This window comes from Panthera tigris, chromosome B1, assembly GCF_018350195.1.
Source record: "Panthera tigris isolate Pti1 chromosome B1, P.tigris_Pti1_mat1.1, whole genome shotgun sequence".
Taxonomy (NCBI): Eukaryota; Metazoa; Chordata; class Mammalia; order Carnivora; family Felidae; genus Panthera; species Panthera tigris.
Window position 1 is genome coordinate 51,270,239 of NC_056663.1, and position 25,714 is coordinate 51,295,952.

At 40.4% G+C, this 25,714-nt stretch overlaps 2 protein-coding genes across 12 annotated transcripts in view; one reads left to right on the top strand and one right to left on the bottom strand.

Annotated features, from left to right (window-relative positions):
- MSRA (methionine sulfoxide reductase A) overlaps positions 1–8,255 on the top strand; it is a 455,631-nt gene extending 447,376 nt beyond the window's left edge. For 9 of the 10 annotated variants that reach the window (XM_042983557.1, XM_042983565.1, XM_042983559.1 and 6 more), the window contains 2 exons: positions 7,493–7,602; positions 7,939–8,255. In XM_042983557.1, coding sequence (XP_042839491.1) covers positions 7,493–7,602; positions 7,939–8,236 — 408 coding nt within the window. In that variant the 3' untranslated portion in view covers positions 8,237–8,255. Of the gene's footprint in view, positions 1–7,492 lie in introns of all 10 variants that reach the window. The other variant, XM_007097123.3, reaches the window with a different exon arrangement.
- Positions 6,239–25,714, bottom strand: part of LOC102966428 (serine protease 52-like) — an 82,032-nt gene continuing 62,556 nt past the window's right edge. The window contains exon 5 of one of the 2 annotated variants that reach the window (XM_042983554.1): positions 6,239–6,620. In XM_042983554.1, coding sequence (XP_042839488.1) covers positions 6,330–6,620 — 291 coding nt within the window. In that variant the 3' untranslated portion in view covers positions 6,239–6,329. The remainder of the gene's footprint in view (positions 6,621–25,714) is intronic. The other variant, XM_042983552.1, reaches the window with a different exon arrangement.

The window sequence follows — 25,714 nt, forward strand, 5'->3', positions numbered from 1 at the left end:
TTTCCATGCAATATGTTGAGTATACCTGGAGACTCAGGAAACCTTGGTGAAGCTAATAATAAGCTTGTTAGCAGGTTGCAGTAAGCAGAGCGGCCACTTGTTCATTAACTTTATTAAAAGAAAGGCTTCCTGTTGGTAGTTCTGGAAAGATGGGTTGGGTCCAGGGTGCTCCTGTGGGCAGAACATCTGTAAGGGAGTGGCCCAGTGACTTCCTCGGGTACTTGTGCTTGGCAGGAGTGGTGGGAACTGGAGACACCTGTTGGGGATGGAGGGGAGCTCTGCCACAGCTTATTGATGACCACCTCTTTTCCTTGCCCCACAGAGCTCAGCTGCACAGCTGTAGAAGTAGGGAGTGCATGGTGGGTGTACGTGGAGGCCTATTTTAGGAGAGGAGGATGGGTGGGCCAGCCTTCTTGCAGTGTGCATGGGAGCTGATAGCAAAGGAAGCCAGTACTGCCATGTGGTTAAAATATGCCAGAGTGCCATGCACTTTGTGTCCCTTTTCTGGGATCCTCATAAGAGCTGTGAGCTAGGTATTGGCCCACTTTACAGATAGCAAAGCTCCTTCTGGGAAGAACATGATATGAGAATAAAGGCATAGAAGAATTTGTGGGGTCATCTAAGAAAAGGGTGAAGTCAGAATCTGTGAGAAAAGCATGAACGATCAATTTTATTAGGTGACCTTCCAGAGATTTCCTGATCAAGATGTCACACTGATGTAGGTTATTTTAGATAGGTCTCACTTACTTCCCTCCAAAAAATCAGCAAGAAAAAAAATGCCACAAACAAGAGGCTTTGGTTAATTATATTGGAGCCAATAAGAGTAGGCAACAGAAAAATCAGGCGTACGGAGGGTCAGGCCTGATCATTTCTTCTTCTGGTGCTGGTCTTGGTTGAGGAACCCAGTCGAGGGGGCATGCAGGTCTTGGCTTTCCATGTGGCAGTGAGAGACCAAGCCCTGGAGCCTGGAGAAGGCAAGAACTAGTGGAGCCCTGAGGTTTGACCAGCCAGAGAGTGGATTTCCTGGCAGTGTAATCATGGAGTTTAAACTTTATTAAATGAGTATAGAGGACACTCAATATTACATTAGTTTCAGATGTACAACATAGTGATTCAATAAGTTTATACATTATGCTGTGCTGATCACAAATGAATCTACCATCTATTACTATACAATGCATCATGATTTCATTCACTGTATTCCTTAACTGTACCTTTTATTCCTGTGACTTCCTCATTCCGTAGCTGGAAGCCTGTATCTCTCACACCCCTTCACCTATTTTTCCCTGACTCCCCATCCTCCTCCTCTCTGGCAATCATCAATTTGTTCCATGTTTATAGGTCTCATTCTGCTTTCTGTTTATTCATTTGTTTTTCTTAGATTCCACATATGAATGAAATCATATGATATTTCTCTTTCTATGACTTATTTCACTTAGCATAATATCTTCCAGGTCCATCAATGTTGTTACAAATGGCATGATCTCATCATTTTTTATGGCTGCATAATACTCCACTGTATATACGTACATGTGTGTGTACCACATCTTCCTTACCCATTCATCTATTGATGGACACTTTTAGGTTGCTTCCATATTTTTATTGTTGTAAATAATGCTGCAATAAATATAGGGATGCGTATATCTTTTCGATTTAGTGTTTCATTTTCTTTGAATTATTGGATCATATAGTATTTATACTTTTAATTTTTTGAGGAACTTCCATACTGTTTTCCACAGTGGCTACACCAGTTTGCATTCCCACCAATAGTGCACAAGGGTTCCTCGTCAACATTTGTTATTTCTTGTCTTTTTTATTTTAGCCATTCTAACAAATATAAGGAGACATCTCATTGGTTCTGATTTGAATTTCCTAATGATTAGTGATGTTGAGCATCTTCTCATGTGTCTGTTGGCCATCTGGATGTCTTCTCTGGAGAAATGTCTTCTTGTCTTCTGCCTATTTTTAATTTGATTATTTAGGAGGGTTTTGGTGAGTTACATAAGTTCTTTATATATTTTGGATATTAACCCCTTATGAAACTGGGCCACTTTCTAACACCATGCACAAAAATAAACCCAAAATGGATGAAAGACCTAAATGTGAGATCTGAAACCATAGTGAAGTTTTGAGCCAACCTGGCAGTTACTTTGACCAGGCAAGTCCTTGATTACCTGCACTCATTCCCCATACCACAGGGCGGCTCTGTAGAGCCTGAAGGAAGACCGCAGTCTTCTGGGGTGGCATCAGCCTGGGGCTGGAGGCAGGGCCCCCTAGCCTGGGGGCCCCTCAGGGATTCAACCTGTCAGGATTTCTATGCTTCAGGCTAGAGCATTTGCTGCACTTACTTTCAACTCTTTATCTGCCCCATGATTTTCCTATGGACAACCCACTTTCATGAGTACAGACTCCTTTTTGGAAGCTACCAGAAAACTTTGCAGGTGATGTGATTCATCATTTCTATAATCAGGAATGCTACATCATCAGCATGGGCCCCCCTTATAGACCGTGGAAGAGACCACAGAGGTTGTGGATTATGTGCTGCCCCAATTTAGCTCTCCTGACACTCCCGTCCCTTCCACAGTAGCAGGCAAGAGAGCCGCAGTGATGCTTGGATTGAGATAGCCCTCTATCTGTCCTAATTCACTGAGGAAAAGTAAGTTACACAGAAACATTGATACAGGGGCATCTGTAGTTAGTTGGTTAAGTGTCTGACTCTTGGTTTCAGCTCAGGTCATGGTCTCATGGTTCGTGAGTTCAAGTCCTGTTTTGGGCTCTGTGTTCACAGTACAGAGCCTGTTTGGGACTCTCTGTCTCCTTCTCTCTGTCCCTCCCCTGCTCTCTCTCTCAAAAATAAGTAAATAAATGTTATTTTAAAAAATAAACATTGATACATTAGCCATTATTCATAACAAATTACTTAATGACACCCCCACTACTGAATAGACCACCTGATTTAGGAAAAGACTGAGGTTCACCCCACCAGCACCTACACTGCTTGCACATGGCCCAAATGACCAGTGAACTTTGGAGGCTAGAAGGATCATCTGTAACCTGGTCTTCATCTTTCACTTCCTCCTGCTCCTCCAAACCCCCCACCATCACCCCACTCACCCCCTCCCCAGAAGAGCTAACAGGCTTTTTCAAGAGCTATCAGAGATGCTGAGGTCATCCTTCTATGCAAGACGATTGGTCCCCCCTGTATGGACATGGCCACTGAAACAGTCTAAAGAATAATCCTACCTATGGAATTGGCCAAGGGTCTTTGACAAGGAAAGTGAGAGCCTAAGCACCCTGCTCCCCAAACTCCCTGAGGTCCCCAAGGATGTGCTTTGGCTTGAAGCAGCAGCAGGGACCCAAGTGGAAGCCCCTAAGGTGAAGTGAATCCCCAAGACTCATTAATCACTGAGATGAGGTCGAGAAATGAAAGTCCATACCCTCAAGGAGCACATGGATCTGTATGTGTATTGTCAGAAGGGAATGGAAGTGGCTTAGAGAAACAAAGGACAATTAGAATGCAATGTCATAAGTACCAAAAAGGATAGCCCTTTTGTGGGAGCCTAGACATTGGAGTAACTCCTGCCTTATAGATTCAGGAAAGGTTTTATAGAGGCGGGGGCATTTGATCTCCATGCTGAGAGATGGGTAGCAGCTCACCTGATCTGGAAGACAAGAAAGAGCATTCCAAGGAGGTTGTGTGCAAGGGAATGGAATGTTCAGGAAATGTATAAAGTTCTATATGACCCACAAAAAGAGTTTTCAGAGAGGAAGGAAAAGGAAAGAGTTAGGAAAGGACCAGGGACGTGAGGCCTAGGATGTGGAGTGAAACCCAGCACGGAAAGGCCATTGGGTTCTCCTAAGGGTTTGGGGAGGCTTCACTTCATGGTTTAAGGAGGTGCCATTACCAGCATGTGCTCTCCTGGTTTCTGGGGACAATAATCAATCCCAGTCCTGAGTCCTGTTCTCTTTAACCCTGTAGCTCAAATAGTACAGTGGAAGGGCTGGAACAAAAGAGTGATGAGGGTTGGCACAGCTGACTGGCCCCAACCAGGTCTGAAACAAATGGGCCCCGGAATCCCCAGCACTGCCTCCAGCTCTGTGTGTCCGGCAAAACCTCTCCAGGAGATGGGCCTGGGAGGGCTGAGGACAGTGACCTGCTCCTGAAGCCATGTGTGTGAGAAAGCAGAGGCAGGGGACGTGGGGGAGGAGGAAAAGCAGATACTAGTTAGGATTTCTGTTTTCCTCTTCCCTTTTCTTTTACATACAGTTTCTTTCTCATGTGTTTGTCCTCCCTCCCCAGTTTTAGAGCGAGGGTTGAGGACAGCCACAGCCCTGTGCTCAGGGACGGCCTCAGCCTCGAGGCTGGCCACCCCAGCGTGGATGGGACGATGTTGACCCCAGGCCCAGTGATGCCAGTATGCATCTCCGAGCCCAACGAGAACTGACCAGAACGTCCCAGCTTGTGCAGGAGGACAGCAAGTGCAGGAGGACAGCTTGGAGCTGTCTTCTATGGGTTTTCCTCACTGTTTATTTTAGTTTCTTCCTCTCAAATAAAAGTGAAGTGTCTGCCATCTTGTGGCAGAGGCCTGGTACTGCTGCCTAGGCCCCTACAGTCACCTTCCCACTGCTCCCCCAGAAGGGATGCTGGCCCTCTGGGGTGGTCCGTGGGCAGGGGTCGGTGGGAGCTGGTGTGGAGAGGAGGAGGGAGCCTGGGCAGTAGTGCTCACTGGCACAGTCCTCTCCGCCTTGGTAAATAGGCTTCTGGAGACAGTGGCTGTGGGCTCTGGGGCCTCGGAGGACAGCCTTTTATGAAAGAGAAATAGGGTGAGTAGTGTGGGAGGAGGTCACCTTCAGAGAGGACAGGGCCTGGAGGGGGATGAGGCGAGTGAGTGGAGACCCTGGGAGACCTGGGGGCTGGGTCCTAGCCCTGAGGGAAGGGGGCAGAGGAGCTCAACAGCAGGCAAGCTCCTGTGCAGGGTGGCCACAGCCAGGAAAGTCAAAATATGTGGTCACATCAGCATATGAAAGACTCATGTCAGGACTCATGCGGTTAGCTCAGGTGAGAACCAGAGGGGAGCGTCTCTTGTGAGTGGATGAGCTCTCTGAGAGCAATCATGTGTGCACATGATTTCTGGGCTCCTGACCAGTGAGGGTGTCAACTTATAAATCTGGAGCCCTTTTATTTGGTATTTGAATCCAGCTACAAGAGACAGAGATCATGTGAAACCAGTCCTAGAAGCTCTGTGCCTCTCAAGTTGCACCAGGAAGGTCAAGTCATGACCTTACATCCTGTCCTTTCCACAAGTTCTCGAGTACTGCCTAAAGCAGCCAGGATACTCCACAGGCCTCTTGCTTACCGTCTTCCCCAGAACAGTCCACAACCACAGCCACCCCATGTCCTGAAGTGGGCACTTACCTCACAGGCAAATACTAGCAGTAATTTTAGCAAATGTCCAGTACATACCCCCCTGGGCACTGACACATTTCCTATTGACAGTGATGTCATTTCTAACTCTAACTCTAACCAGGACAGTTAACCATTCCAGATTGTCATTCTCACTGAGGCTTTGGTTCCTGGAACCAATTGCTGTGTTAGCTGGAGTTCGGTCACGGAAACAGAGTGTTCAAGGTATTTCAAGCAGGAAGGTGGATTTTAAGCATCAAAGGGGTTTTGATGCTTCCAGACTCATTAGAAAGGCTGTTTGAGTGAGGATTGGGGAAAAGCACCACTGCATTTCAGGATACCAAGAAGTTACAGAAATTGCTGGGGATCACTGCTAATGACTTTGCCTGAAGCATGACTGTCAGTGATTGTCAGGAAGAGCTGTTGGAGTCTCCAGTCTGATCTTTGGAGACATTCACGGCTGCACCTTCCAAATAATGGCTTCTCCTAAGCCTGCCAAATTTCACGTGTGCTTCTCTCATTGGTGGACTCTAAACTGGCGTGCTGTTGGCAATAGAATCTGGGAAGTGTATTTTCCAAGCTTCCAGCCTGTGCGGTATTAGGGCGAGCTGAGACTGTCAGGGATCAAGACACGATATCTGACACGCACTTTTAAATATGGATGATAATAATAGTACTTCCTTCATATGGCTGTTGTGAGGCTAAAATTAACACTGTGAAGTCTTTGCACAGAGTGTGGCATATGGTAAGCCCTCGATAATTGCTCGTTTACAAAAAATTGTCAAAACTGAAGTAGGAATGGCTCCTTGTTCTCATTTCTAACCCCTGTAAGGAAACTGGCTGTTTCCAAGCTGTGGGGTCCAACCCGCCCGCCTTGGCAAGGATCCTGTTCCTTACCATCCTGGGCCCGTTTGGCATCAGATCCTCAGTCTGCCTCATTCTGGCTCAGAAGGCTGGATGGAGATGCAGGAGGAAGGGGAAAGTTCTTAGGGAAATAGTGCAGCAGTGAATTGTGCTGGATTAATACTGGATTCCCCCTGCTCTGCAGAGGGAAGGACTTCATTTCAAATGGACCAACAGTCCATTTGACCAGAGACTGGTCACTTCCCTCCTGGAAACACGAGTCGGGGCTGTGCCTTGCACTTCTGTACCAAATGGAGTTCGCAAACCCGGGGGTCGAGTCTCTGTAACGTTGTGCCCAAATGCTCCAAGCAGCCTGTAACAAGAAAGAATCAGGGCACAGCTGAAATCCAAAAGGGAAAGGAAACAGGCTAAGATCCATGGGGAACAATGTCTATTTCTTAATCTGTCTCCTGCCCCAAATAGCTCTGCTCTCCTCCCCCACTTGTGTTTATGTGTCTGTTTCTTTCCCTGGCAGCAGATGCCACCAGGCCTTCAAGTAGGTCACAGAGGGCGAGGATGAGCTGACACAGGCCCTCAGGCCACGTCCTCCCTTGACCTCACTCCCTGGTTCCTGGGTCTGGAGACCCACATGAGCCCATGCTCTCCAAGGCATCCTGGCAGGGTCTGTGCTCCCTAGAACCCAGCAAGTCAAGGTTCCTCTGTCCAGCCTGTGAGTGGGCAGGGGGCCTGTTCAGAACTGGCAGCAGAGGGGACAGCACTGAGATGGGCTGTAGCCCTCCCCGCCTCATCCTGCCCCTGCCCTTTCATCCCCTCCAACCGCAGCCCTGCTTTACCGCCCTCAGGGATGCCCATTCTTCCCAGGGCAGCCAGAGAGCCCTATGTCCCTGCTGTTTACCCTGAGAAGCACTGGGGTCCCTTTCACATAGACCCACAGGTTCCAAACCAGGGCTCCTAGCATGTACCAGGGGCAGCAGTGGTGGGATGGGTAGAGTGCACAAATTAGAGTCAGGAAACCAGATTTCAAACCCCAGTCACCTGAGGCACAGGCTAGTGAGAGCGTGCCCAGAATAACCCAGCTGGGAAGCCACAGGTCCCAGGCCTGCAAGAACCCACTGCACACCCCAAAGCCACATGTGCCTGCCTCCCTCACAGCCCAGCCTCCCATCCCTCCTTGGGACCCTCTCTGCCCAGCATCCGGTCCTCATGGTGCCTTTCTTTCTACAGGTTCTTTCAGAGCATGGCTATGGCCCGATCACGACCGACATCCGGGAGGGACAAACTTTCTACTATGCGGAGGATTACCACCAGCAGTACCTGAGCAAGAACCCTGACGGGTACTGCGGCCTGGGGGGCACTGGCGTGTCCTGTCCACTGGGTATTAAAAAGTAATTTCTCCCCATGTGGTCAGCACTTGAGGTCACAGCAAAAATGCTTTCAACAAATTGGGCAATTCTTTTGTGGTTCAGGTCAGCAGCTTTTCAAAATACACAGAGCACAAAGGCATTCATAAAAATCTGGTTTAATGAGGTGTAATTTACATGAAGTGCAATGAATGGCAAGTTGAGAACATGCAGTTTATCTTCTGATAAATTATGGTGGGACTAGAACTGTGACCTATTGGGGTCTGAATGAGGATAATGAGTATGCTGTGTTTCCCCTGCTTGGGCCAGGATGCCTGCCACAGAAGCTGGGGAAGGAAGCTGGGAGATTGTCGGACAGGATGAGGCACATCGGACACCCTTTATCTGTGCCCTTTCCCACCTTACCTGCCCTCTGCCCTCCAGTGCCTTAACATCTGCAAACATTTATAGCCTCAATGAATCATTCACTGCAATACTTTGCTCTTCTGATCCTGTATGTGTAAGGGGCTTTCTCTCCTTTTCTGCCCTCCCATGGCAGAGAAAAGATGTGAGTTGGCTTGACGAATTCAAACACTTTGCTTACAGCTATGAGAAATGCTTGTTCTAATAAAAGTTTACAATCCAATACAAAATGCCTCATGTCTCATCTCTCTTTTAGTTTTAGGTAGGATATTTCTAAGTATTGTAAGACAAAACCCTCAAAATTCCTTTCCCCTAAATGGAGAATATGATTGAAATTTTCAGGAACCATGTACACTTCTGGCTCCTTTCAACTTCAGTGATAATAGCTGTTTTCCACACGCCTGTTCTGTTACAGCCATCACAACAGGTACTATTCTAATTAGACATGTGCAATTCTTGCCCTTAAGAGTCTTTATACCCAAGACAAAGGGTGGGGGACCTAAGCAATGTCATCACATGAACAAATCAGATAATCACAGGTCCTGACAAATGATATGAAGATGATAAACAGGATAAGCTGTATCTAGGGGCTGTGAAGTTACACACAGAGGGGTTTTGGTTACATTGGTCAGGGAAGGCCTCTGTGGGGTGGAGAGACAAGTTAACTGATGCAAAGAAGAAATATAAACACAAGGGAGGAGGGCAGAGCTTTGGGGCAGGAGACAGATTAAGAAATACATTGTTCCCCATGGGTTTAGCATATTTATTTTCCCTCTTGGATTTCCTCTGTGCCCTAAGCCATTGTGGAAAAATTAAAAATAGAAATTTCATGTGATCTGATAATTCCACTCCTGGGTATTTACCCATACCCAAAGAAAATGAGAACACTAGTTCAAAAAAGATATATATACCCCTGTGTTTATCACAGCATTATTTATAATGGCCAAGATACAGAAGCAATCTAAGCATCCATCAATAGATGAATGAATAAGGAGAATGTGATTGATGCCTACACACACGCACACACACACACACCTACATACACATTGGAATATTATGCGGCCATAAAAAATGATGAGAGCTTATCATTTGCAACACATGGACAGACCTAGAAGGTATTAGGCTAAGTTAAATAAGTATTATGCTAAGATAAATACAAATACCTGATGATTTCACTCATATGTGGAATATAAAAAAAACTAATAAAGAAACAAAAAGCAGAAACAGATCTATAAATACAGAGAACACAATGGCAGTTGCCAGAGGGGGAGGGGATACAGGGATGACCAAAATGGGTGAAAGGGAGTGAGAGGCTTCCATTTATGGAAAGAATAAATCATGGGGATGAAAGGTACAGGCATAGGCAATGCAGTCAATGGTATTGTAATAGTGTTGTATGGTGACAGATGGTGGCTACATTTGTGGTGAGCATTGCATAATGTATAGAGATGTGGAATCACTGTGTTTTACCCTTGAAACTAATGTAACATTGTGTGTCAACTATACTTCAATTAAAAAATTATTATTGGGGTGCCTGGGTGGATCAGTCAGTGAAGCATCAGGCTCTGTGCTGACAGCACGGAGCCTGCTTGGGACCCTCTCTCTTCCTCTCTCTTGGCCTCTCCCCCCACATGCTCTCTCTCTCAAAATAAATAAATAAACTTAAAAAATTGTTATTAAAAAGAAAAATACATAAGTGGAGTAGATATGCCTAATCAGTCTCAACATCCCCATTTTGGTTGCCTGAGGGAAAACCTTTCCAAACAGAAGGGCCAGAAGGTGTAAATTCCTTCCTCCCAAGGGAGGAATTTGTAGTGTTTGAGAAATGGACAGGCCTGTAGAGCTGGGATAGTGTGAACGAGAAAGAGTATTGAAGAGAGGTATCTGAGAGGTAGGAAGAGCCAGATCATGCAGAACCTTCGAAGGACATGTTAATGGGACTTGTTTGTTCATTCTATTTAATAATTGATGGTCATTGGAGAATTTTTAAGTTTCTCTTTTTTTTTGTCTAGGCCGAGCAGCTAGAGGAAAGGTGCTGTTATTTGCTTGTGAAGGAGTAGACAGAGGAGACATAAGTGAATCAATCCATTTTGGCCACTCAAAATTTGAAGTTCGTCATCCTCATGGAAATATGAGGGAGGGTAGTTTGCTGTGCAGTTTTGGAACCAGGAGGGATCCAAGGAAGAGAAATTTAAGAATCACCAGTGTATGGATGACATTTGAGGCATGAAGCTAATTTAGATCATCTGGGAAAGGAATGTAGAGGAAGAGAAGAGGTCAGAGGATTAAATGCTGGGGTGTCCTGACATATGGAAAGATGGTAAAGAAGGAGCAAAGGAATTTGAAAAGTGACATTTGAAGGAGGCACATAAAGGAGGTGTGTCCTTGCAGTGGAAACTAGGCACAGACATATGCCCCAAGAACTGAATAATGATCTGAATGACGCAAAAGTGAAATGCAAATGATACATCATGAGTCAGGGTTAAACTCAGACCAAATTTTTTCTACATTCATATCAGACCATAATGAAAAATGACAAGCAAGGAAACCAGGTCCTTTTGAGGAAGGATCTTGCAGCATTTCAGGAGGTATATGCTTTGAATTTTGCCCTAAACTTTCCCCAGAGGAACATGGGTGCCTTTTACCAAAGTGACTCTTTATTCAAGAAGTGGAAATAACCCAGGCTCTCCTTGGAGTTATTACTTCCTGGCTATAAACTGACGTTTTGGGAGACCTGCCACCATGGTCCTGAGAAGGGTGGGATTTATAAAGACTGATGGAGTGTTATTCTAAGTCTATCTCACAGTGTGTCTAGCAAGTGTGAATAACAAGCTTGAAGTTCTTTCCTCACTCCCAGTATGCCTAGTGTGTATTAACTATGTTTATATTAACTATGTTAATTATGGAACATTAACTATGTTCCTAGCTTCTGTAAACTGAGATGCTTTAACATCTCCCTGCATGCATATGTTAGACATGCCTTGTCTGGACAACACTATAATATGCTTGAGCCACCTTGCCTTGGCTTCCTGCCTCCTTTGTCACTCTGCTTCTCTCTGGGAGGAGTCTTCCTCCTAGAGGTACTTTTCCACATATAAACTCACCGAGCCAGAGTTCACACCCCATTCACTGACTTTATCAGGCTCTCACACTGAAGACCACTGTCTACCTGCCCTAATCAGGGTCACCAGGTACCAGACAACTAGGGACAGCTCCTGTGCCCCAGAGCTAGCTAAAATTATTAAAATGAGCTAACCCTAAGTCGGCTTACCCTGCTTCACCCATTCCTTCCCTTGGGAACCACAATAAAGACTCTAGTCCACATTTCCCCCCTCTCCCTCGGCCTCTGCCTCCTGATAGACCCTGATGCTTATCCTGGTAGCCTCCCTATGGCATTTTAGTTCCCTGATTCATGGAATAAAGATCCCCAGACTTATCCACTCCCAGTAAAGAAAAAATATCTGTGAGGGAATTTAAAATAGTAGTGGCACCAGTAGCAAAGTTAAATGATTCAGAGGTTGAGATTAGTGCACATCCCATTTTGTTCCCGTTTGGCAGATATTAAAGCTAAATAGGTCTTGGGAAATTAATGTAGATTATTATACACTTAATGATGTGGTACAGCAGATATATCATACTTACCAGAACACGTTAATGTAGCCACTGGCATCTAATATGTAGGTATTTGCCCAACAAAAACTTCTTCTCTATCTCTACAAGTAAGGATCATCAGAAGCAGTTTGCCTTCACATAGTAGGGTCATCACTGTATCTTTGCTGTCCTGTCTCAAGGCCATGCCAATTCTACTTGATGTCATGTTTAGTCCAAAGAAGCCTTGATCATTTTGACATCTCACAGAACATCAACTGATTCACTGCACTGTTGACATTAGATGAATTGGATTTGGCAAGCAGGAAGGAACAAACAGCCTAGACAGTGAGAGATTTTACCCCAAAAAGTTCAAGGACTGCCACATTGGTTAAGTTTCTAAGTATCTGGTGATTTGGAGCATGAGAGACAAGTTACTATATTTTGGACTACCCATCATGAAAAAAGAGACAAAATATTTTGTGGACCTCTTTGGGTTTGGGAAACAACAGATAACCACATTTGGGGGATTTGAACTATGTACTGGATAACTCACCAGGTTTGAGATGGACCCAGAACAAGAAAAGACTCTTCAGAAGATCCAATCTGAGCTACCAGTCACCTTTCCAACAGCAGTCCTTAATGTATTGAACATATCTGTGGCAAACAGGGATGTTGGATAGAAATTCTGGCAAACCCTAGTAGGAGAATCACAGTGAAGACTCTAGGGCATGAAGAATATAGCTGTGTCCAATGTGTGTGCATTGAAAAGTAACTCCTGACTTGCTACTAGGCCCAGGTAGAGAAGTAAGCAACTCAAGTTATCTATCTATCAAACCCTAAGTACTCTCTGATTATCTGAATCACAAAATTGAATGTGCACAGCAGTAATTTATTGTTAAGTGGAAATTGTATATATGAGATTGGGCTCCGGAGCAGATTTAGAAAGCATGAATAAACTGCAAGATGGGTGGCTCAGAATCACATGATGCTTACTTTAATTTATTCATTACCTTACCTTTAATCCACACCTTTGACCTCATAGGCTGTTTCCTCTGACTAGGAAGGAGAAAATCGTGTGTCTTGTTTATAGATCGATTTTACTGTAGGCTGGCTGTAGCCAGAAGCAGTTGCTGCATTGCAACATCACTTGCTTTGCCCTGGACGATACAAGTGAGAAAATTCTCCCAGGGGCAGAAATTTGAGCAGTGCATTTGTTCGTCTACTTCATATGGAAGGAGAGATAGCCGGAGATACATATCTATATTGATTCATGAGCAGTGGCTAATGGGAAGAAAATAGGAAAGAAGAAAATTGAAAGATAGATGACAGTGAGTTCTAGAGGAAAATGATATGGATAAATCTCTTAGATTGGGCACAAATATGAATGGGACTAAATGCCTGTGAGAAACCACTTTGGAGTCAGTCCTGTGAATCCCCAACCACATGGCTGCTTGCTTAACAACCTCACAAACAAAATGGCCACAAGGTAGAAATGGAAGCTCTGCATGAATTCAGAAACATAGACTCACTAAGTCTGATCTGGTTCCCCACCTAGTACTGAGTAGCCAAAGGAGAATACCCCAGTATGGTCCTAATCATCTGTGGTAGCGTACATGTGTGGAAGGGAGGAAGGGGCCAACCAATCACCTGGTGGCATGTTAATTATTTTGCACACTTTGTATTGGAGGAGATTATGATTTGTGCTCATAGGGTGGGCACATATTCCATATGTTCGTTTGTATTACTATTCATAGAGCTCCTTTAACCACCCCCTATGTGGAGTTACAGGATGTCTTATCCATAGTTATGGTATAATGCTCCACAGCAACTCCTCCAATCAGAGGACATATTTTGTAGTGAAAGAAGCGTGGAATGAGTTTCTTCTCATAGAATTCACTGATATTGCCACATTTCCCATCACTCAGAAGCAGATGACTTGACACAATTATGGAATGGCCTGCTGAAGCCTTGGTTACTACATCAGCTGGGTGGCAACCTTCCATAAAGTTGAGATGTTGTCTTTTGGATGTGTTGTATGACTTAGATCTGCATCCAGTATTTGGTACTGTCTCCCCTTGAGCCAGAATGTATAGGTCCCGGCACCAAGACATGGAAGGGGGAGTAATTGGTCTCATCATAGCACTAAATAATCTGGAGAAATTTTTGATTCATATCCTCAAGACTTTTGACTCAGTAGATTTAAAGTTCTAGTGCTCTAGGGGTCAATGCTTCCATTAGAGAATGTTCATGATTCCCTTTGAATACGGAGTAGAAAATCTCCTCTGGACATTTTTGTCTCCTCTTGTTGATGAACCAATAGATGTATAAGGAAGTTTCTGTATTAATCAAGATGGAGGATCTCAACTTTCAAGGGGAAACAGTGAGAGTATGGATTATATGTGGATGCCTGTACCCAAGAGGAGTAGGTTTGGATCACCCAGCAGGCAGAGAACTTTGCCCATCTGATTTGCTGGCATAGAGAAAGGAGATCATGAAATGGGTGGTACAAGAAAGAAATTGTGTTATCAACTTAGTTCTCATGTTATGTTTTAGTGCATTAATTGTCCTCTTTCCCTTCCATTCACCCCACTACCTTATATGAAGAAATTATGTATGACATATGATAAATGTGTTAATGGGATTTTGTGTGTAGAGAACATGAATTCTTTACCCAGACAAAAGATGAGGGTGGGTGTGGATGTTGAAAGACAAAAGGCAGTGTTATAGATCGCATGTTTGTGTCTCCCCCAAATTTATAAGCTGAAACCCTAACCCTCAATGGGATGGAATTAGGAGGTGGAACCTTTGGGAGGTAATTAGGTTTAGATTAAGTCATGAAGGTGGAGCCCTAATGTTGTGATTAGTGCCCTTATAAGGAGATAAAGAGAAAGGAGCTCACTCTCTTGGCTACGTGAGGATGTGGCAAGAAGGTGGCTGTCTACAAGCCTGGAAATGGGCCCTCGCCAGACACCAGATCTATTGGCACTTTGACCCTAGACATCTCAGCCTCTAGAATTGTGAGAAATAAATGTTTATTGTTTAATCTGACTGGTCTACAGTATTTTTGTTAAGGCAGCTATAAGTATGTGACTAAGACAGCTTGTACTGAATAGTTTTTATACTCAGATCCAGATAACCCTTTTCCATCTTTCTCTGTGTCCTGAGAGTCCTGAATGGGATGTAACAAACAAAAGACTTCCTTGCTTTCTTGCTTTAATTTAGGTCTGGCCCACAGAGGCACTTGTAGGAGATTGAGGGTGGGAGATGATTAAGGTCAAGACATTTGTTTTCCCAGCAGGTCCCCACAGGTTGGCTGTGAATGGGTGATAATTGCTCCATGCTGTTGTTGATTATGGCCCACAACACTATCTATTTAGAGTTCTCCTAAACCCTGTTTACTTTGTAAATATTCCTTATATGAGCCTCTTAATTATCCAGATTGAGTGTGCTATTTATTTCCTGGTAAGACCTTCAAGATACAAATGGGGAAAGTAAACTTTCTTCTACAATTAATTCCAAAAATTCATATAAAAAGACATTTCTATTCTAAGGTTCATGCTAATTAAGTAAAAATATTTTTAACTACTATGGTTTTGCATGTAAAATCACAGCATTTTAGAATGGGAAAGAGTCTTATAGATTATTTAAATGGCTGCTTGTTTTATAGGTGAGAAACCAGAGGACACCAGAGGCAACTTTTTCACTATTAGAAAGTGCCACAAATCCATTTACATATCAGAAAGAAATCTTCCCCCTGATGTTGAGATCACTGGCTCTGGTTCTTCCCTCTGGGGCTACCAGGGTAGTTTGACCCTCTTCCTCAGGAGATAGATACTTGAGGATATTTGAAGACAAAATAAACTCTCCTCAAATGATCTTTTCTAGGCTAAATAACTTTCTATATCCCTTCTAAAACCTTAATTTATACCTGTTGACTACCACTACTAGATTTCCCAGGTTCACCAATGAATGTCATTTGTTTAAGATTTCACTCCAACATGGTACCCACCAACCACATGTAGCCATTTAAAGTTAATTAAAATTAAATATAATTAAAAATCTAGTTCCTCAGTTGCACTATCTACATTTCAAGTACTCAATAGCCACAAGCATCTAAGTGGCCACCATATTGGATGGTGCAGATTTAGAACATTTCCCTTACCACAGAAAAGTTCTATGGATAGCACTAATCCAAGGAAAGAGTTTGATGGGACTTGCAGGTCCTTCAGTCCTTATCATGTCCTTTTGTTTATAGAGCTAAGTCATTATGTTGGCCCAAAGGATCAATGAAAGGTTCATATGAACTACCTTTAAGCCAGGGATTCCATTCATATTCTTATACTCTCACTTTATTATTATCTTCTTAACCTTAGTTATCAGAATTTACATTCATTTGTTGTTGATTTTTGTTCTGTTTATTTTAGCCCTGCACTTCAGTTTGTTAAAATAATTTAATTTAGACTCTGACATCTGGAATATTGTTTCCCTTTCCCAGTTTTGTCATGCATGGGCTTCATTAGCATGTCCTCAGTGTCTTCTTGAAAGTCATTATGCAAAATACTAAACTGGGCAGTTCACTTAGAAAGACATGTCCTTTGTTTAAGGTCTTAGAGCATGTATTATAATTGGCGTGCCTTTTCACTCTACTGCCACTCCTGACCCTCACTCTCCCCAGCCTCTAGCAGAAATTATTGGTGGATTTCATGCTTTCTCCTGCTGAGCCCAGATGCACCTTCAGAATTCTTCTTCACAAAGGACTTTGGGCAGCCACAGCCAACTATCAGACTTGGTTTTCCAGGTGAAATCTATAGCTTTCTTTCCAGACCTATACCTTTTGACAAATGCTGTGGATATAATGCCTCAACTAGTTGTAAGTTTACCTATGAGAACAATCATACAAACAACATACCATTATTTTACCCACAACCTGATGATCAGAGAATGGGACAGATGTTTTGCTGAAATACAGAAATACCACTAAAGCTGAAGGAGAGATCAACTATAGCCTGAGAGATCCAAGTGAAAATGCTATATATGCCTCTTATAGGTTGAATGACCTTGAGAAGAATCACATGCTCTCTCTGAGACTCAGTTTCTTGGAGTGTAAAGTGGTGATGACAATACCTACATTGTTGGTTTTTTGGGAAGATTGAATATTTATATACACATAAAGGTCATTCCCTAGAAATTTTGTCAGCTATTCAAACAAACTAATATTGTTTGGATAAGGTCACTGATTATTCTGGGGCCAGGCTGGATTCACAAAAGTAAATGAGATTAAAAGCCTCATCAAATAATCTCCTCTTCATAAGAAGATTTAAAAATAATATCTGCAATCCAGGGAGCACTTACTATGTTTCAGGATCTGTACCCAGTGTATATATAATACATAACATATATATTATACATACCATATGAAAATATATCATATATATACTGTATTATATTATATATTCTTGTTTATATACATATTATATAATTTGTTATTTGGTGGGACTTAAAAATGTTTTTAATGTTTATTTCTGAGAGCGAGAGAGAGAGAGAGAGAGAGAGAGCAGGGGAGGGGCAGAGAGAGAGGAAGACACAGAATCTAAAGCAGGCTCCAAGCTGTCAGCACAGAACCCAATGTGGGGCTCGAATTCACAAACTGTGAAATCATGACCTGAGCCGAAGTTGGATGCTTAAGCTGAGCCACCCAGGCACCCCTTGATGAACTTTTAAAATATCATTTACTCTTATGAATCCACCCTGCCTCAGAATGATCGTGATGTTTTCCAAATATTATTAATTTGTAGTAATATTTTATAAAATTTCAAGGGAACAATCTTTTTTTTTCTACCTTATATTTGATTCCAAGATGCCTTTTTTGCCCCCTGAAAATCTAGATATTTCCATCTGAGCTCAAGCTATAGGTTTATGGCAATACCTATGTTTTGAGTTCCAACTGAGACATTGAGACACCAAGAACACATCTTCTCTGATATAAGCAATGGCTGTGGAACAGATATTCCTGGACACCCGCAGTTTATTTACTGGTGTTACTTACTGGTGCATACAGGATGCAACTCTATGGGCCATCTACCCTATCCTTGCTACACAGGTGTTCTACTGAGTGGCCCCCTTGGAGGTAGGAGTAAAAGGAATAGCTCTGGACTGAGGCTCCTGGATCACCTGTAAAAATCACTTGTGCATTAGAGAATTCCTTCCTTCTTCCTTCCTTCCTTTTTTCTTTCTTTCCTTTCCTTTCCTTTCCTTTCCTTTCCTTTCCTTTCCTTTCCTTTTCTTTCCTTCCTTCCTTCCTTCCTTCCTTCCTTTCCTTCCTTCCTTTTCTCCCTCCCTCCTTCCTTTTCCTTCCTTCTTTCCTTCCTTCTTTCCTTCCTTCCTTCCTTTCCTTCCTCCCTCTTTTCTTTTCTTTTCTGTCTTTCCATTAGAGGATTTCATCCATGATTTTCCTCTCACTGTTCATTCATTCATTCATTCAATCAACCTGTATTTATTGAGTTCCTAGTATGTGCCAGGGTCTATGATAGATGATAGGGTACCATGTGAGCCAAACATGGTTTCTGGCCTCATAAAAATCAGACTAGTGGGGAGAATAGACATTAAACTAACAACATCACAAATATATAATTACAAAATATGGACAGTGTTCAGAGGGAAAATTATGGTGTGTTATAAAAACATAAAAATGAGGAGTTCTGGTTCAAGCTGACTAAGTTCCATAAGGGCTGACTTTTGAAAGATTCATGAGAATTAACATGCAGAGGTGAAGATGTGGTCAAGGGGCACAGTCCAGTCAGAGGCATGTAAAGGCCCTGAGGTGGGAAGGAACAGAGTATTTGGGGGGAACTGAAGAAAAGATGGGAAAAAAGGATATCTAAGAGCAGTGGTGATGGTGATATATGTGTGGTAATGATTATTTTTTTTATAGCTGACCCGTATGAGGAGGAGTCTGAGGGATTAAGTTAGCAATGCCAACAAAGTAGGTTTCTGTCTTTTTGAGTATCCATAATTGAACTACTGCACTATGCAGCCTGTTTGCATGAGGCTGCTACCTCTTTTGTTTTGTTTGTTACTGATTTTGTTTTATCTATCTTCCAGGGTCACATCTTGAGGGCCCCCTGGGGCCTTTGGTTTTTATTGTGGATGCTTTTCTTAAAACTGCAATTAGCTATCAGATTTCCTTTTTTTTTAAGATTTTTTTTATTTGGTGGTGCAGTCTCTACACCAAACATGGGGTTTGAACTCATGACCCCAAGATCAAGAGTCGCACACTCTTCTGACTGAGCCAGGCAGGTGCCCAGATTTCTTCTTTTCTTTAAAAAAAGATATTTTGGGAAAAACGGGTACATTGAGATATTATTGACACACAACCCCCCCCCAAATTTTATACTTAAAATATGCTTTGAGAAATTTTTATAAGTTTCTGACATGCACATAACCATGAAACTATCACTACAATTAGGATAATAATATATCCATCACCCCATGCCTCTTTGACTCCCTCATTTGGGCATCTTTCCTCCACCCAATAACCTCTCCTGCACCCAGTCCTGAGACAATCAGTTTTATGTCATTACAGTTAGTTTGCATTTCTAGAATTGCTTATAACTAGACTCATACAGTATTTACTCTTTCTTTGGCTTCTTAACACTTGGTGTAAGTGTATTAAGATTCATCCATGTGGGTGCATGTTTTTTTGATTCATTCCTTTTTATTTCTGAGTAATATTTCATTGTGTGATTGTATCACAATTTGTTTATCCATTCATTTTTTTGAGGGGCATTTGAGTTGTTTTCCGTTTGTGACATTAATACATAAAGCTCCTATGGAATTCATGTGCTTGTCTTTGTATGGATATATGCTTTTATTTCTCTTGCATCAATAAAATGGCTAAACTGTATGATGGATGAATGTTTAACTTTTTAAGAAGCTGACAGACTCTTTTACAAAGTGTCGTAAGATTTTACATTATCACCAGCAGCATGTGAGATTTTCAGTTCCTTCATATCTTCATCAGAACTTGGCAATGGCCAGTCTTTTTGACTAAAGACATTTAAGATGGTGTGTAGCAATATCTCACTGTGGTTTTAATTTGTATTTCCCTAATGGCAAATAATGTTGAATACATTTTCATGTGTTTATTTGCCATGTCTTCTTGGGTGATATGTCTGTTCAAATATTTCCCCCCTCTTTTTTTTTGTTAGGTTGTTATCTTAATACTGAGTTTTGAGAATCCTTTATGTATTGTAGATACAAATCCTTAACAGTGTCTCTCAAAGATGGAAATTCTTAATTTTGATAGAGTCTGATTAATCAAGTTTTTCCTTTATGGATTGTGCTTTTTTAAATATAAATTTCAGTTAGTCAACATACACTACAATATTGGTTTCAGAAGTAGAATTCAGTGATCCATCACTTACATACAACACCCAGTGCTCCTCATAACAAGTGCCCTCCTTAATACCCATCACTCATCTAGCCCATCTCCCACCCACCTCCCTCCATCAACCCTCAGTTTGTTCTCTATTGTTAAGCATCTCTTGTGGTTTGTTTCCCTTTATTCTCTTCCCCAATCCCATATGTTCATCTGTTTTACTTATTAAATTCCACATGAGTGAAATCATATAATATTTATCTTTCTCTGAATGACATTTTGATTAGCTAGAATGCTATCTCCATCAACATAATTGCAAATGGCAGGATTTCATTCTTTTTGATGGCATAGTAATATTCCATTGTGTATATATACCACATCTTTATCTATTCACCAGTCGTGGGCATTTGGGCTCTCTCCATAGTTTGTCTATTATTGATAATGTTGCTATAAACATTGGAAAGCATGTACGCCTTTGAATCTGTATTTTTGTATCCTTTGGGTAAATACCTAATAGTGCAATTACTGGATCATAGAATAGTTTTATTTTTAGCTTTTTGAGGAACCTCCATAACATTCTTCAGAATGGATTGTGCTTTTGATAACATATCTAGGATATCTTTGCCTAGTGTTAAAAGTTTTATAGTTTAAGTTTTTACATTTTGGCCTGTGGTCCATTTTGAGTTGATTTTTGTATGAGGTATAAAGTATGAATTGAAATTCTATTTCCCTCCATACAGATATCTAATTGTTCTAGTGCCATTTGTTGAAAAAACTATTCTTTTCAACTGAACTGATTTTTCACATTTGTTGAAAATCAATTATCCATATATATGGGTCTATTTCTGGACTATCTATTCTATTTTATTGAACTATTTGTCTATATGCCAATACTGCACAGTCTTGATTGCTATGGATTACCAGATAAGTATTAAGATCAGGGAGTATGAACAGTGGAAATAAGTGAAGGTTAAAAATCAGAAGTTAAAGTCCCTCTCTGGTTTCAAATCAGGTACGTAAATGGTCTTTTTCTCATACTCAGCATGAATACTCCCTAAATTTCTTTAAAATTTGATTTTGTTCTTTATTTCAAGATAAAGTGCTATGAACAGTCAGAACCTATTTTCCCTGATCCTGACAAGTTCACATGAAGCTACTTCACAGGAATTGAATTTTCAAAGCAGCCCTTGGAGGGGCCATGTGGCCCTACAACAGTAAGATGCCAGCAGCCCTGGGAGCCAGACTGATGTGGGCATCTGGGAGGGAACACGGGAAGGATCTGCATGCAAACTGGTTGTGAATGCAACTGTTTTTAAGTCTTTCTCTGGAAACTTAAGCATTAGTAACTTACATCTTCACTTTATAGCATATTACATCACTTTATAATGTTTAGCAAATTCAAGTAGTGTAAGTTCTCCAATTTTCTTCTCTTTTAAACTTACTTTAGTTATCCTCGGTCCTTTGCATTTCTGTACAAATTTTATAATGTTTTGTACTTTTCAGTGTATAGGTCTTACACATATTTTTTAGATTTATCCCTAAGCATTTCATTTTTTTTTAGAGTTGTTTAAAAATTTTGCTTTCCAATTGTTCGTTGCTAATTTATACAAATACATTTGATTTTGGTACACTTTTTTATACTACCACCTCACTAAATTCACTGATTCTAGTCTCCTTTTGTGGTCTCAATGGGATTTCTTACATAGATGATCATGTCATCTGCAAGTAGACACAGTTATACTTCTTCATTTCCAATCTATGTACCTTCCCAGTCCCCAGCCCTTGCCTTATTGAACCTGATCTCCAGTGCAATATTGAATAGAAATGTTAAGAGCAGATGTATTTGTCTTGCTCCTGATCTCAGGGGGAAAGCATTTAGTCTTTCGCTATTGAATATGATGTTAATTGTAGATATTTAATAAAAGCTCTTTGTCAAGTTTCCTTCTATTCATAGTTCAGGAAAAATTTTGTTTTGTTTGGTTTTTGTGTTTGTTTGTTTTTTGATCAGGAGTGGAATTTGGTTTCATCAAATGCTCTTTTACAACTAGCAGATAATATAGATGTTCTTTATTAGTCTGTGAATGTGGTGAATTGTGTTGATTGTTTTTGCCTTGTTAAATCAATCTTGTATTCCTGGGTAAATTTACTTAGCCTTGATATAATATCCCTTTCATATATTATTGGATTTAATTTGCTAAAATTTTCCTAAGAATTTTTGCATTTATGTTTATGAGGAATATTCATCTGTAGTTTTCTTGTAGTGTCTTTATCTGGTTTTTGGTATTAAGGTAATGCTGGCCTAGTAAAATTAGTGGAAGGTATCCCCTCTTTTTCAATTTTCTAAAGAAGTTAATTAGAATTAGTATTATTTTTTCCTTAAATGTTTCATAGAATATGCCAGTGAAACCATCTAGATCTTTAGTGTTCTATGTGAGAGGGTTTTTAATTGCAAATTCAATTTGTTTCATAGATATAGGGCGATTCAGATTATCTATTTCTTTCTGAATTTGTTTTTCGTAAAGTTTGTCTATTTCATCTAAGTTGTTAAATTTATAGACATTATATTTGATAATCTTTTTAAGAATCATAGAATCTCTAGTGATGTTTCTCCTGTCATTCCTAACATTGGTAATTTGTTTCTTCTCTCTTTTCTTCTAATCAGTCTTTCCATAGGTTTATCAATTTTATTGGTCTTCTGAATGAACCAACTTTTGGTTTCATTGAGTTTCTTCTAAAATATTTCCTATCCAATTGATTTATATCCTGAGCTTTTTTATTTTTATTGTGTTTACTTTAGCTTTACTTTTCTCTCCATCTTACTGGTTTCTAGTTGGAAGCTAAGATTGTTGGTTTGAGACTATTTTTTTCTTTCATAATACAGGTATTAGGTGCTATAAATTTTTTTCTACTGCCACAAATTTTGCTGTGCTCTATTTTCATTTTCACTTAGTTAAAATACTTTTTAATTTTCTTCTATTTATTCTTTGACTTGTGAGTTATTTATAAGTGTATTTTTAAATTTCCAATCCAAGGATGTGTTATCAATCTCTAATTTCATTCCATCATTGTCAGTAAACATACTTTATGTATTTTGAACGCTTTTAAATTTGAGACTTATTTTATGGACCAGAATATAGTCTATTTTTAATGTTTCAAGTGAACTTGAGAAGAATGTATATTTTGCTGTTGTTGGTTGGAGTATTCCATAATTGTCAATTAGGTCAAATTGATTGATTATGCTAAGTCTTCTATACTTTAATGATATTCTACTTACTTGTTTTATCAATTATTGAAAGAGCAGTAATGAAATATCCAACAGTGGTTGTGACTTTGTCCATTTCTCCTTACAGTTTTGCTTCATGTATTTGAAAATTCTGTCACTAGGTGCATAAACACTTAAGGTTTTCATCTTTTCTTGATGAGTTGACCCTTTTATCATTACAATAAGTTTAAATTTATCCTTGGTAATATTCTTTGTTCTGAAATCCACTCTGTCTTATATTAGTATATTAATTCCAGATTTTTTTAGATTAATGTTCACATGATATATAAGTTTCCATTCTTTACTTTCAACCAATTTGTATCTTTATATTTAAAGTGAGTTTGTATGCAGCATATAATTGAGTTGTGCTTTTTAAGTCAATCTATCTCTGACTTTACGTGTATAAATTTAAGTTTGATGTGATGATTTATATAGTTAGGTTTATATCTTTTATACATTTATTTGTCTTCTACTTGTCCATTTGTTCTTTCTTCCTCTTTTCATTTTTCTCTCTTCATTTAAGACACTGAGTGTTTTTATTCTATTTTATCTCCTTTGTTGGCTTGTTACCTATATTTTTCTGTTGTATTATTTTGGTGGTTGCTTTAAGGTCTTTATATTTTTAACCTATCACCATTTACTTCAATTGATATTGTATCAGTATATACTACAAGTACCTACAAACAGTGTACTTCCATTTCTCTGCATCTGGTCACTATGCCATTGTTATCATACATTTTATCCTGTACATGTTATAAACTCCACACACATTGTTATTTATTTAAATAATTTATTTTTTGAGAGACAGAGAGAGACATGGTGTGAGCAGGAGAGGAGAAGAAAAAGAGGGAGTCACAGATTCCAAAGCAGGCTCCAGGCTCTGAGCTGTCAGCACAGAGCCTGATGAGGGGCTCGAATGCACGAACTGCGAGATCATGACCTGAGCCCAAGTCGGATGTTTAACTGACTGAGCCACCCAGGTGCCCCTGTTATTAATGCTTTAAACAATGATTTTATAAAGAGATATACATAAAAATAAAAATTAGTTTATATTTACCCACATAGTTACCATCTCTAGTGCTCTTCATTCCTTTGGTTAATTCATATTTCCATCTAGTGTCATTTTCCCTCTGCTTGGAAGACTTCCTTCAACATTTATTATAGTAGTGACATAGTGATGAATGTTTTCAGTATTTGCATGTCTGAAAAAGTCTTTATTCCACCTTTGTTCATGAAACATATTTTTTTAGTTTGATGTCTTTTTTTTTCCTCCAGGAATTTAAAGATGCTGCTTCCTTGTCCTTTTTTTGGCTTGCATTCCTTTCAATGAAAAATCTGCTATCATTCTTTGTACATATGTACATAATTTTTTCTCCCATCTGGCTGCTTTTAAGATTTTCTCTTAAATTACTAGTCTTTAGGTAAGTTGATTATTATAGTGTGTAAAATTGTGTTGCCCCACATAATATGTTCAAGTCCCAAGCTTTGATATCTGTGAATATGACCTTATTTGCAAATAGTCTTTGTAGATGTAATCCAGTTAAGATGAGATAATACTGGTTTAGGATGAACCCTAGTCCAATGACTGGTGTCCTTATATGACAAATTTGAACACAGATACACAGAGAGGAGACCACCGTGTAAAGACAGACACACAGAATGAACTTCATGTGATGATGGAGGCAGAGTTTGGAGTGATGCAGCTAAAAACCAAGGAACATCAAAGGTTTCTGGCAGCCACCAGAATCTAGGAAGAGGCAAGGAAGGATCTATCCCTATAGCTATCAGAGAGAGCATTGCCCTGCTGGCATTTTGATTTCAGACTTCCAGCCTTCAGAATTGTGAAATAAATTTCTATTGTTTTAAGCCACCCCATCTATAGTAGTTTGTTACAACAGCCTTGGGAAACTAATACAATTATAATATGCCTTGGTGTAATGTTCTTCACATTTCTTGTGCTTGGACTTTAATGCACTTGAAACTATGGGTTTATAGTTTTCATGAAGCTTGCAAACTTTCTGCCATTAAATTTTAAAATATTTTATCTGTCCCCTCCATTTCTTGGGGATTACAATTAAATGTCCCACTAATTAATAACTGATCATTTTTTTCAGCCTTTTTGTCTCTGAGTTTTATTGAAGGATTCAATTATCCTATTGCTTTCTAGTTGTCTTCAAGTTCACTAATGTTTTCTTTTGCAATCTTTAATCTGCTGTTAATCCCATATGGTGTATTTTTCATCTCAGATATTGTGATTTTCATTTCTTGGTGTTTGGGGATTTCATCTTCTGCGTCTCCACTAACATGTGTGATCTTTCCTCTAAGCTTTTTGAACATATTGAATACATTTATAACAACTGTTTAAGTGTATTCATCTACAAACAATATCATCTGTGTTACTTCTGTATCTCTTTAGGTTTACCAAGTATTCCTATTATGGGTCTTATTTTATT